The sequence below is a fragment of the Pseudochaenichthys georgianus genome, chromosome 1 (assembly GCF_902827115.2).
Source record: "Pseudochaenichthys georgianus chromosome 1, fPseGeo1.2, whole genome shotgun sequence".
Taxonomy (NCBI): Eukaryota; Metazoa; Chordata; class Actinopteri; order Perciformes; family Channichthyidae; genus Pseudochaenichthys; species Pseudochaenichthys georgianus.
In genome coordinates this window covers 40,029,965-40,044,764 of record NC_047503.1, presented here as the reverse complement: position 1 = coordinate 40,044,764, position 14,800 = coordinate 40,029,965, and the positions used below count along the sequence as shown (strand labels likewise).

At 41.2% G+C, this 14,800-nt stretch overlaps 1 protein-coding gene across 1 annotated transcript in view; it reads right to left on the bottom strand.

The window, feature by feature from the left end:
- The window catches only part of tbck (TBC1 domain containing kinase), a 69,909-nt gene that overhangs the window by 1,367 nt on the left and 53,742 nt on the right, over window positions 1–14,800 (bottom strand). The window contains 1 exon segment of the mRNA XM_034087179.2: window positions 7,112–7,271. Within this exon segment, the coding sequence (XP_033943070.1) occupies window positions 7,112–7,271 (160 nt within the window).

The window sequence follows — 14,800 nt, the reverse complement described above, 5'->3', positions numbered from 1 at the left end:
CTATATAGGTTCCTTGGTTTTTCATTGTAGCAGGTCCGTTTTGTTGAGTTAACACCTGTTATGTTTCTTTGAGGTATTTTCTGTTGACCTCTTTTATAGGCCTTGCTATTATATGATGTTTTGTGGATTTTTGGGTAAATAAAAACCCTAGTTTATTTAAACCATTCCTGTGTCCTGTTGTCTTACTGCTTGGTCCCTGACAGGGATGTTGCAACAGATTTGAACTTTACAAGGAAAAAATAAGTTGTATGAACTGGCCCAGCCCTTAGAAGGAGAAATAAAGAAACATATATATCTGATTAAGTCATACACACAACAAAAGAACTAAGAAAAACAAATGTAATAAATGATTGAATCTCAGTTGTGAACTTTGCAACTATTTTGTATCTATTAAAGCTGGATTAATCAGTTAACATTGTTTTTCAGAGATTCAATAAAATACTTTTCCCCATATTTAAATTCAAGTGGTCTGAGAGAAGACTGGCTCTGCTTCCAGGCTTTAGAAAATCTAGCCCCATTCAGTCCTATGAATGATTGCGACTGCTGAGTATAATGATACCCGGCTAGAAAATTAGAGATGATCCGATCACGTGATCAGGGATCGGAGCCGATCACGTGATTTTTAAAAGATCGGAATCGGGAGAAAAAAATCGGAGATCGGGAATTAAAAAATATATATATTTATTTAATGTTATAAAACAAAAATGACCATGTTCACGTCTTAAAGTCATCCTGAGGCCTTCATTTTGGTTTAAAATCACACAACATCATGTATGTGTTGCTTCATTTGGGCTTGTTTTCAGACCTGGTTGCTTATTCCTCTCAAAGCAACAGAGTGGGCGCAGTGTCTAATAGTAGCAGTAAGCTAACGAGAGGCTACGTTCAGCTGGTGACTCGGGAGTCGGGACAGAGAAAATGTCAGGAGTTTGGAAGTATTATAAAATTGAAAGCGAAGGCAGTGCAACAGCCAGATGCAATGTTTGCAAGGCGGAGGTTCCGCGTGGTGGAAAGAACAGAGCTACGTTCAACACGACCAATCTAATACGCAGAAACAAACACCAACAACAACACGGCGAGTACACAGCGGCCACTCGGGTAACGGCACTGAAACAACCGACACTTTCAGAAACTTTTAAAAGGAAAGAGAAACTGAACAGAACAGTGAAAAGGCCAACAAATAACAGCCAAGATAGCTGAATTCATCGCGTTGGATGACCAGCCGTTATCTGTTACCTTTTCTCTCTCTTAATGCATTGCATAAAGATCGGATCGGCAGATTGTCAAAATCAAATGATCGGAATCGGATCGGGAGCAAAAAAAGGTGATCGGGACATCCCTTTAGAAAATAATTCAATCATGCGGCTCTTCAAAACTTTCTGATATCGATATCAGAGTTCTGATAGTGAATCAAGTCATTTTGCAGGAGCTGTGACGCAAACAAATATATACATGGATTAACTAAGAGAAATAAAAAATGTTGGGCCCAATGGCATCACTTGACAGACCATGAAGTTGTAATTACACGCTTACATAGAGTTGTGTTATTTCACATGAAAGGAGTAACTCCCGTGGAGATCAGAATATTCTTTCACACTTTCCTGTGAGAATTAAACATGTTTTTCCCAAAAAAACATGACCTCATGCGACAACTGCTCTTGTGGACAGACGATGAGATCAGGCTGATGAACAGAGCGGTGTTAAGGGAAGCATAATAATTAAATAATGAGGTCTGCTTTCACAACCCTGACCAACTAAAGGGATTTAACATTCCATTACAAGTCTCTAAAAAAGAGGGCTGTTTCTAGTTTCTACTGTTACTGTAAAACTATATTCCCCAGCTGTTATTAATATTGCCAGGTGTGCCCACATACTTTAAGCATACTGTCCGCTCTCAATTAAGTTTTAATTACACGGTTTGATCAAATAATTCAACCTTTTGAGCATTAACACTTGGCTACCACTTGAATTACAACATACTGTAGAGTTATAACGTATTACATTATCAGCAGGTGGTGTGAGAATTGCTGAGAATTACGCAAGGTCAATTAACTCATTTTTCCAAGAAAGAAAACGATGAGTAATGGAAATGTCAGTACATGTGAATACAGTACAGGAAAGAGATGTAATCTAAGCAAAGACGCAGGTTAACCCGGTGTACATTGATCAAAATATAGCGCCCTAAATGCCCTTTATTAATGATTACAAATAATTAAGATTTCAAGAAGTGATAAAAAACACAATTATTCAGTTCTACCTTTGTTTATGTGACTTTTGACTGAGCTCTGCAAATGTGAATGGCAATAACATTGTCTGTGACTTGAGGTTGTTTTTGCTCTGAAAGCCATGCTGTCCAATATAAAAATCACAAAAGAAAATTGACTGAATGAAAAGTCATTCATGTGTCATCCCGTCATTGACTGATTATGTGGTGGCTTTCACACTCAGAGCAGTTCTGCAATACAGTTTAAGATGCAATCATCTTAAATGTCCAAATAAAAACGTAGCATTAATAACGAGGCTTATGTTTGAATGCCAATAGGCTTTAAATGTCAAAAGGTGTACAGTAAAGCTTAAGCACACGAAGAGAGGACTCATTGCTTTGCCCCAGAGCTAATGATAATGCCACTGGTGCGGCACACAGAGATGTGGATGGCATTTAAGCACAATTGAGTCATTTTATTGACCTTTCATTTTGTACGACCGTAAGATCTGATGAAATACCGAGGACAAAACTCAGAGATGGAAATTCAAGTGTGGGGTTAGTCAGACCTGGACTTCTGTAAGGGAACGAATAGTCATCGTACTCTCCTGTTTGATGATGAAGATAATGATTGTTCAGTGGGAGGCGCTGAAGCACTCCTTTGTGCACCAGTCAATCCTAAAGCAAGGCGAGGCAAGGTAAGGCAAGGCAAGTTTCTTTATATAGCACTTTTCAACACAAGGCAATTCAAAGTGCAACAGTAAATACAGAGCTAAATCCTACATCAAATGCACGATAAAGGGTCTTTGAGCATGTTTTCTCTCAGTGATTGTGATGTTAAATGTTTGGTCATGTATTGTGTCTTGATATTTGTCTATGTTGATGTTACACATGGAGCTGCTGTGATGCAAGTCAAATTTCAGACTTGATTTGACCATTAAAGTATTATCGTATCGTAAAACCATATGATGCCGATAATGATGAACCACCATTAATAGGGCCTGTGTTGCAACACTGAGTTCAGTCCCTCTGCAGATGAGTTATTACATTACTTGGCTTGGCAACTGGAAGGTCACCAGTTCAAGTCCCGGAAAGACCAAGTGCTACTGAGGTGTCCCTGAGCAAGGTACCGTTCCCTACACTGCTCCCCAGGCGCCGTACATAATGGCAGCCCACTGCTCTTAACACTAGGATGGGTCAAATGCAGAGAAACCGTTTCGTTACATAGTACCTGTACTACGTAACGACAATAAGTTGAATCTTCTTCTTGTTGGAACCAGGTTAGTAACATATCTCTCTGCTGCTCTCTTTGAAAAAGCACGACTGTCTCTTTAATTAAGCAGAACTACTTATTTTCCTCTCAAACTTTCTAACATATGGAAGGAGGACATCTTTTCTAAATTGGGATGTTGCCTGAAGCAATATTCATGCTGAGTTTTAAATTTAAGTTTGGCTAATTTATTCCAAAGAGCAGAAAAGAAGAATGAATAATGATCAATACAAAGCAGTTTTGTTACGCTGACATCATGTTATCTTTGAGCATTGACATTTCAAAGACAACGATTTATGTCAAATACAGTTTTAGCCACGACTTAGGTCCTAGCGTCTTTTAGTAAAGAGGCATCAACACAGCAGGTTTGGATACATGTATACTTTACATCAGACCTATAATATTACTCGACTACAGTGTTATACCCAACCGGAACTCATTCAGAGAAGCTGTTTCCAGTCTTTCAAGATGCACAAAGATGTATCGCTGCCTCAGGATTTAAAGATTTGTTTTCCATCTTGCTCTGGATTTGACAATACAGATGTCTGGACATGGGGAGTGTCGTAGCAAACATGTTAACTGTATGTTTACAAGACTAGGGCCCCTATGTTCATGGTACAGCAATGAGTGTTGTGTTTTCTTGACATTTACATGAACCTATCTTGTCTGTGTCCTACATTTTGTTTCCTGCTTAGCCAACAAAAAAGGACATAACGTTAAAAAATGTAAATAATAATCTGGTGCCACTAAATGTTTTTAAAGCTCTGTTGGATGCAACTCAATCGGAAGCTAATGGTACCTGCTTATGTGGATCATTATGTAAATGATCCTGTATGCTGTCCTTTTGTTCTATTTATGTTTTTATGTTTCATGTGGAACTACTTGAGCAGGTCTCCCTTGAAAAAGAGATCAATGATCTCAATGGGATTTATCTGTATAAATAAAGGTTTGAAATGAAAAAAAATACTCTCCATGCTTTCAAACCAGTAAATGGGTAAAAGTCGGCTGCCTTAAAGTGCAAGTGAAGCCGCTTTACTTCACTTCATTAAATCCCTGCAGAAGTCTTAAGGCAGCAGCACAGACATGTTGAAAAAATCTGCAGCCTCTGATTGGAGAAGTTACACACCAGAACACAGTGCCATTATTAGTGGCCAGGTCTGCCATCACTCTCTGTACGGAGGCTCAGTCATTGGTACACGTTTATTTATAAAGCTTTGTTTGGTAAACTCCCGTATTATATCTGCTCTCTGATAACACAGAGAGTTGCAAGCAGCTATTGTCTGAGGTCACATGATGTAGTCTTGTTAGATGTGCCAAGAGCAAGGACTGTCTCAGGTAAGACAGCTTTTATGTGCGCAGCTCCACTTGCTTGGAACAATCTACAGCTAAAATTGAAACTGAGCAATCTCATTCCTCTGCATGTTTTTAAAGCTAGGCTAAATGAAATGCTTGCTGATACAATGGGCACTTGTAAATGTCTATAACTATGTATCCTGTAAATATAATGTATGATGTCCTTTATTGTTTTAGGTTTCATGTGGAACCTATATGCTGCAGGTCTCCCTTGAAAAAGAGATCTATGATCTCAATGGGACCAATCTGGTTAAATAAAGGTTTGAAATGAAATGAAATACATGGACACCCACTGTGTTTACCCACATTATATTACATTCAAATGACACCAGGATATTGCAAAATATCCCCAGCCTCTTTACACACACCACACGGTCCATTTTAACTTGGTATACTGCCCATACACGCGGAGAAGAAAGATTACTGCGCCTCTTTAATCTGTTGCTTCTCAGCCATCTAAAAAAAATATGCATGTCATGTTAACGTCTTGAAATTAATTGCATCAGAAACTGTGTGTAACATTTTAGGGTGTAACCATTTCCAAAGTGAAATACAGAATGATGAAGTCTGCCTGATGTGTTCACAATTGAAAAGACACGACCAAATATAATTTACTCCGAAGAAGAGGATCAAACCGTGAACCTCATTCATCATGTAAATCATTACTATTCTTTTTGGCTTTAAACTTGACTCATACTGTATCATTGTTGCTTTCTGTCTGTGGCTGACAGCCCAATTACAGACTGTCCCCAATGAATGGACTTAACAGGCGATGTTTCAAGGTATTTAAGGAATAATCAACAACGTAATAGTAGCGTTGGATTACTATAAATATGTGATTGACGGGTCACTTCGTAAACTAAAGTCTCCTGTGTTCTGCAGTTCTCATTCGCCTTGTGACCAGAAATATGTATTGCCAAAAAAAAAGATTTACAAAACATTGGAATACGAAATAAAAGCTTTGTTGAAAAACTGTTTAAGTGTTATTTTAAAGGTGGGGTAGGTAAGTTTGAGAAACCGGCTCGAGATACACTTTTTGTTATATTCCATGGAATGCTCTTAACACCCGATAGCAATGAAGTGCTTTGACAAAAAACACATGCAAACATGTCATCTGTGGAAGCCGTGGTACTGTAAAAAGCACGACCAATCATCTGAGCCGGCCCGGCTAAAGTAACTGGATGGCCTACCTGCCTGTCAGCCTTCCATCTGGGCACAAACTTATCTCGTGCCCTCATTGGTCATGTGCGCGTTCGTGTGTGTTGGAGGAGGGGCTCTGTAAGGAAGTGGCAGATTTCTTCCGGTTGTGTATTTTCAAATTCTAGCGCACTCGAGCTGGTTTCTCCAAAATGACCTTCCCCACCTTCAATGTTAACTTATGGCAGCTTTTTTGGTTGTGAAACACAGACATTTGTATTAATGGTGTTGAGTAATTTAACATGACATGTTTAACTCCCGTGGATCATCAGATTCTCTTCTTCACAAATGTGTGGGACAATGAAACATCTCTCCTATAAATATCATATATAGTGTCTTTATCCCCTAAGACATCAGTGAGATCCGGCTGATGATCAGAGCGTTTTTAAAGGAAGCTAAATGACCCTGAGGTCTATTTTCATGACCCTGACACGACCCCCACCCACGACCCTAAAGGGATTTCACATTCCATGATAAATCTCTAAAAGGAGGACATAGACAACTTTCTTTTCTTTTGTAATTGGTTCCTACTGTTTAAAATATATTCCTGAGCTCTTAATTGTCAAGATAGCTGGGTGTGTATATTGCACATTTGGTACTCCATATATCATGTATAAATCTTACATGTATCCTTTCTTGCATATTGTTCCCTTTCCATACCTTACCTGTCTAATTTCTACTTCACGCAATAAACATAAAAAGCCCCAAAAATTATCTAAAATCAAATACCATACATGTCAAGTTCATGGCAACCCAAGGGGAAACATAGGATTGACATTAATCTGTATATATGATTTCATAATAATCCCTCTACAGTTAAAGGAACATTTGAGTCCGAGCAAAAATGGCAGACCAACAATGTCATCTGTAAAGTTGTGTCACCTGCATGGCCAAAAAACAGTAAACTGGGTGAAAGATAGGGATTTAAAATCACCCCAGGGCAACAACACCAATAACACCAATTGATAATACATCTGCATTAACTGTGGTTCACTTAATTATTTAATGCACTTGAATGCAGCTTTGGAGTCTTAATAGTGTACTGTATACAAATGTGTTGTGCACATGTGTGAGTGTGACTGCTTTCATACCATAATAGCATTTGTGATGGCGTGGCTGATGATCACAATGACCCGTCCTCTGTAGCTCTGGAGGACTCCGGTCGCAGGACACTGCACCAGCTCACTGTTCGGGCCGAAGGCTGTGCTGAAGGGAATGTTGATGCTGCCAGAAATATGGCCTCTGTTGAAGCTGGAGGCAGTGGAGGTGAAGGAGTACAGCTTTGAAAGAGTAGCACACAATCATGGGACTAGGGACAGAGTGAGAGGTGAACTTTATAAAATATCCTCTAAAAGGGCACATGTTCAGGTTCGTATTACAATTGTGTGCCACTACTGTGACATGTTTACATGCTTTAAGGCTCTAAAAGCAGTTTATTTTTCTTATATTGCCTGTGCTGCAACACCTATTTTCCTGTTATTACTGAATATCGTTCTTAATGTGATACCAAGTCCATCTGATACCTGTGTACACCTTCAGACAGCCTCCAAGTGAAGCTCACATTGTTTACTCACAGTTTGAAAGCAGCATGGAGAAGTCTTCAGCTGTGTTAAGCTGTGATCTGCTCGAATAAATCCTTAAAACCAGCTATTGTTGCCAGACTTATCACTGAATATCTTTCCTAATGTGATACCAAGTCCATCTGAGACCTGTGTACACCTTCAGACAGCCTCCAAGTGAAGCTCACATTGTTTACTCAGAGTTTGAAAGCAGCGTGGAGAAGTCTTCAGCTGTGTTAAACTGTGATCCTCTCAGGTAAACTGTGATTCGCTCAGGGTCAACTGGGATCCACCCAGGGGAAAATGGGATCCGCCCAGGTTAAACTGTGTTACGACTTCTGTGGCTATCTACCAGCGATCATGTTTAATATGAAAGACACACACATATACATCCCATATAAAAACGGCATTCTGCAGCACTCATCCAGATAAGATGTGACTGTTAACTCGTTTTGCAAAGATAGCAGCAGAAATATCATTGCTGCATGTGCAGGGGTATTAGACTTTAAAATGCTGATGGGTCATTAATGTTGGTCTCGGCAAACAATATTAGGAATCCTCTATTCAAACATAATAATTCAGTGTGCATCGACATGAAAATAACAAAAGTTCATGCTGGACTCAAACCCGAGTCCCAACAGCAAAAGTCACTCCAGCCCTGCGCGTTATGAGTGCGCCACGGATCAACACGATACCACGGTAAAGCTAACAGTTATCACAACATAATGTGGGCTCGCAGGCTGATAAACTAGGATATCTGATCTCGGTGGGTCTTAATCAGGCTTGATACAGACCTCAGTCAGTATATTATAATATGTATATTATATGGCTTAAAGTGTGTACATCAATCAATCAATGTTTATTTATATTGCCCAATATCACAAATGTTACATTTGTCTCACTGGTCTTCACAGTGTGTACAAAATATCAGTATGACAATACGACACCCTCTGTCCTTAGACCCTCACATCGTACAAGGAAAAACTTCCGAAGAAAACCCAGTTTAAAGGGAAAAATGGGAGAAACCTCAGGGAGAGCAACAGAGGAGGGATCCCTCTCCCAGGACGGACAGACGTGCAATAGATGCCGTGTGTAAATTGAAAAGATAATACATTTGCAACATAGATAGTCCAAATGTTTGGAAATGCATGTGTATAATAGGAAGATGAATCCACGAGGATATCCATCCAGGACCGATGATCCAGGACCACAGCCACGACTCGCGATCCAGGGCTCGTGATCCAGGACACAGGACCGCAGGATCATCCATGACTCCAGATCCTGGCGTATATAGACACTAAAAAGAAAGACATTTGGGGAAGCTGGGTTAATCAGAACATGAGAGTACACAGGTATAGACAGAGAGAAGGAAGAAGTAAGATGTCCCCCGACAAACTAAGCCTATATCAGCAAAACTAGGGGCTGAATCTAATCAGCCCTAACTATAAGCTTTATCAAAAAGGAAGGTCTTAAGCGCACTCTTAAAAACGGATAGGGTGTCTGCCGCCCGAACACAAACTGGAAGCTGATTCCACATCTGGAGCTTGATAAGAAAAGGCTGTACTTTGTACTTTTAGAGACTCTAGGAACAACCAACAACCCTGCATTCTTGGAACGCAATGCCCTAGTAGGACAGTAGGGTATAATGAGTTCTTTAAGGTAAGATGGCGCCTGCCCATTAAGGGCTTTGTAGGCGAGAAGAAGAATTTTAAATTCTATCCTGTGTTCTATAGGGAGCCAGTGTAAGGTAGCCAGAACAGGAGTAATGTGGTCCCTTTTCCTAACTCTGGTTAGTACACGATCTGCAGCATTTTGAATCAGCTGAAGCGACTTGACTGACTTCTTGGTACACCCTGATAATAAAGAGTTACAATAATCCAGCCTAGAAGTAACAAATGCATGGACTAGTTTCTCTGCATCGTTTTGAGGCAAGATATGCCTGATTTTTGCAATGTTACGTAGATGGAAGTAGGCGGTCCTTGAAATTGATTTTATGTGGGCGTTAAAGGATAAATCCTGATCAAATATAACACCAAGATTCCTTACAGTCTCGCTGGAGGCCAAATTAATGCCATCCATAGTTAGTATATCTTTAGATAATTTGTTTCGTAGATTCTTCGGGCCAAGTACAATAACTTCAGTTTTGGTCGTGTTTAACATCAAAAAGTTTAAGGTCATCCACGTTTTTAAGTCCTTGAGGCAGTCTTGAATTGTATTTAGATGATTAATTTCATCAGGCTTGATTGATAAATATAGTTGAGTATCATCCGCATAACAATGAAAGTTTACAGAATGATTCCTTGGCTCCATGGCTAACTTTGGTTTGCGTGGAAGATTCATCGTTAACACGAAACTGAGAGCGTTCAGATAGATAGGACCTAAACCAGCCTAAAGCAGTTCCCTGTATGCCAACTAAGTGCTCTAGTCTTTGCAATAGGATATCATGGTCGATAGTATCAAATGCAGCACTGAGATCGAGCAAAACAAGAATAGAGACAAGTCCCTTGTCTGAGGCTATTAGAATGTCACATGTGTACATACATCCGCTCACATTATAAATGATGGTCGGGTTGCATTTTCTGGAACTTTTTAACAAGGTTAATCTAAAATATTATAGTGTGGTGGTTCGATACATCGTGTTGATCCGTGGTGCACTCATAACGCGCAGGGCTGGAGTGACTTTTGCTGTTTGGACTCGGGTTTGAGTCCAGCATGAACTTTTGTTATTTTCATGTTGATGCACACTGAATTATTATGTTTGAATAGAGGATTCCTAATATTGTTTGCCGAGACCAACATTAATGACCCATCAGCATTTTAAAGTCTAATACCCCTGCACATGCAGCAATGATATTTCTGCTGCTATCTTTGCAAAACGAGTTAACAGTCACATCTTATCTGGATGAGTGCTGCAGAATGCCGTTTTTATATGGGATGTATATGTGTGTGTCTTTTATATTAAACATGATCGCTGGTAGATAGCCACAGAAGTCGTAACACAGTTTAACCTGGGCGGATCCCATTTTCCCCTGGGTGGATCCCAGTTGACCCTGAGCGAATCACAGTTTACCTGAGAGGATCACAGCTTAACACAGCTGAAGACTTCTCCACGCTGCTTTCAAACTCTGAGTAAACAACGTACGCTTCACTGGGAGGCTGTCTGAAGGTGTACACAGGTCTCAGATGGACTTGGTATCACATTAGGAACGATATTCAGTGATAAGTCGGGCAACAATAGTTGGTTTTAAGGATTTATTCGAGCGGATCACAGTTTAACACAGCTGAAGACTTCTCCACGCTGCTTTCAAGCTGTGAGTAAACAATGTGTGCTTCACTTGGAGGCTGTCTGAAGGTGTACACAGGTCTCAGATGGACTTGGTATCACATTAAGAACGATATTCAGTAATAAGTCTGGCAACAATAGCTGGTTTAAATGATTTATTGGAGCTCGCAATGTTTTGAACAGACATCCCCAGTCAACTCGTTTTTCTTTTTGTAGTCCTCGCTGTTCGCGTCCGGATATGGCCATCGTAACCACAACCTCACACACTGGTACTGAATGTGCATCAAAGTGTTCCTATCCAGCCAAATATACCAAAAGATTTATGTAAACGACAGAAGAAGCGATCGAAGTCGAAGGCCACGCCGCCACATCTGTCAACCAGTTAATCCGGAACACCGGTGCGTTAAGACCACCTCAGTGTCGGATTTTGGAAACTTGATTTCATGGCAGTTAGGGAATAAGGGACAAACCAGGGGACTTTACTTCCTCTTGATACCGTTGGTTATTTACAAAAAAACACCTAAATATAGCCTACTTGTTGTGATTGTGTGTCTTTTCATCTGTAATCTCCTTCAACGGGGCCGCTCGCTCTCTTTTCTTGATCGCCCTCTCATGGGTGAATACTTCACTGTCCCGCTTCATTGTAGGATTTCTGCCATGTCTCTACCACTTGAGTTTGACCATCTCTGTTATTAAGTTACGGTGATATCTGTCATGGCGGCCGTGAGGCTCGCCCCAGTGCAAGCTATGTTCATGTCTGTCATACTTTTGTCTGCCCTATGTGTGTAAAGTTTCATGTGTTATCCAATACACCCGCTGGAACCTACTAAACTTCAGACACAACCAACATGCAGTTTTGGAGTCATCAACGTCTTTCCCGAAGGAAATATTACCTGTTTCACCTGGCCTCCCAACGCCATGGCAGCAAACCGGCAAAGGGAGCAGGCGCTCCGGTGTCCTATCGCGGTTCAAGAGGCGCCCATACCGACCCCCACTCCCTGCCCTTCTGCTGTCAAATGTAAGATCTCTCAGGCACAAGATGGATGAACTTCACCTCCTGATCCAGTCAAACAAAACCTACGGTGACTGCTCCGCCATCTGCCTGACTGAAACCTGGCTGGATCATTCGATTCCCGACCAAGCAGTATCACTCGCAGGATACACACTCCACCGAGCCGACAAGTCAGTGGAACTAACACACAAATCTAAAGGTGGTGGAATATGCATTATGGTCAACCATCGCTGGTGCACAAACTCCACCTCGCTAAGCCATGCATGTTCCCCACTTCTGGAGCATCTAACTGTCAAATGCAGACCCACCTGCCTTCCAAGAGAGTTTGCATCGATAATCATAATCTGTGTTTACATTCCACCTGAGGCTAACGCTAACACCACCATAAGCGATCTAGCCAGTCACATCTTCTCCGTGGAAAACGCACATCCAGACGCAGCAATAATTGTGTTAGGCGACTTCAACCACACCAATCTGTCCACGGAGCTTCCCAACTACCACCAGCAAGTTACCTGCCCCAGCAGAGGAAACAACACACTCGACCACTGCTATACTCCACTCAAGGAGGTTTACCGTGCTTCTGCGGGAGCTCCGCTCGGCAAGTCGGACCACGCAATGCTGCTGCTTATCCCGAAGTACAAACAACAATTGAAATCCTCGGAAACACCAATAAAGTCCTGGTCCACAGAAGCCATCGAAAAGTTGCGTGGATGCTTCGCATGCACTGATTGGGAAGTTTTCCACGCATACGTCCAATTTTGTGAGCAGCTGTGCATCCCGACGAAAACAGTAAAACAACACAACAACAATAAGCCCTGGTTCACCAAAGAAATTCAACAATTAAGAAAGGACAAAAACTATTAAGTCAAGGTAACACCCTTTTCACCCCGGTTACACTTTTAATTTCCCCTGTACGATGGGCGCTGTAAGTGATGAAAGTGGGGGGTGTTGGCTTATCAGGCGTCCGCAGATCACAGCCAAAGTGGGTGTGGGATCGAGTGAGAGAGATAAATGCAATTTATGTAAACAAAATATTTCCAAGGCACTCTTTTATAATTATTGGGGTAAACAGGTTTGAAATCATTTCAATGTATACTACAGGACAGTAAACCAAAAATATCGTTTAAAACTTGAGATACAAAAATATGCATAAATAAATGTTAACTAGGTAAAATAAGATATGAATGAACAACAAAAATAAAATAAGTTGCATTTATTTGCTATTGGCTATGGTAGGTTATTGGTTATGTTCACATACTTATTTGATTATTAAAATGTAAACCAATCTTTTTCATAATGGGTGTTTTACGGCCCGTCCACACAGCGGCGTGCGTTGCAAGCTTCACCATTCACTTTGAATGGGGTGACGTCACTTTGCTGGCGTGGCTCGCTGCAAAAGTTGAGCAATGTTCAAGTTTTGAAGCCACGGCAGAAATGTCAGCCAATCGAATCATATGACAGTACAAGCTCTAGCCAATCAAACCGCTGCTTGTATGTCAGGGGCGGGAGATTCATGTGATTGGTTGTTGGTTGAGTTTCAGACACGCCCGTCGGGAAGCTTCAACGCACGCCGCTGTGTGGACGGGCCGTTAGAGTTGTACCCCCTAGATCAGGTCTCTAGTAATGTGTGCTCTAAGTGCACCAGATTGAAGCATGTTACTTTAAATGTTCAAACATTTCTTCCCGGGGGGCATACCCCTGGACCCCCCTAGAGGATGTGATGTCCTCACTCCAATTAAAACATGTTCATATAATACTGAATACATTTGAAGCCTTTGTGATGTATATGACCTATGTCAATACGTTTCTGTTTTTGTAGTGCATTGGTCTTTTGTAGAGATTTTTCATTTATTTTTTATATATTCTATTGTGTATTCCTTGGATACTTTTATTTGTTCTACTGAACGATTTTCTGGCAGGGGGGGCGCCAGCTAAAATCTCGCCTAGGGCAGCAAATTGGTTAGAACCGGCCCTGATGGTGTAGGAAACGGGCTCCGTGTTACAAGACGGGTCGGGGGTTTGGCGGTACCACTGCACGCACACACACACACACACACACACACACACACACACACACACACACACACACACACACACACACACACACACACACACACACACACACACACACACACACACACACACACACACACACACACACACACACACACACACACACACACACACACACGCACACACACACACACACACACACACACACACACACACACACACACACACACACACACACACACACACACACACACACACACACACAGCTGCAGACTCTCTGCACGAAGGAGCCACGGTGCTGCAGCTCCTGATCGGAGCAGAGACACACGTTCACTAAGCGGAAAAACTATATCCTGTCACAGAGATCTGCTATTTTAAATTTTAAAGTCAACACATATCGACCCTAAATAAAGTCTATATTAAGAAGGAGAGATGTTTTGACATTATGGCTTAAACAAATGACAATTGAGCGAGGGCGATGACGTCAGAGCATCGTCCTATGTGCCGGGGCTGAGCCCCGAACATCCCCAGCCCAATTTAACCCCTGGTTAGAGGCCCTATTTTATCAGTATGTCTGGACTGCACAGCAGTTACAATGGTCAAACTACATTAGAACAGAATTGTCCCCATTTTGTCTTTAATAGTTACTAACATTAGATATTTTAATGAGATATGGACCGCAAAACAAAAAATGTCCCTGATTTTCATTTTTGAAATTAAGTCACCGAATGCAGGTAGTCGCCTTAGCTTATTTTGTTATGAGATGTGAATTACTGTTCAATTTAATTGATGTAATAATCATTTGGTTTCTTTTACATTAAAAAAAGTTCTTATGTTTTTTTTCGGGGGGAGGCCCTTTTTCCAGTTTAGAGCAATAGCCCCTCCAAATATCTGTGCACGTCCCTGCCCACAA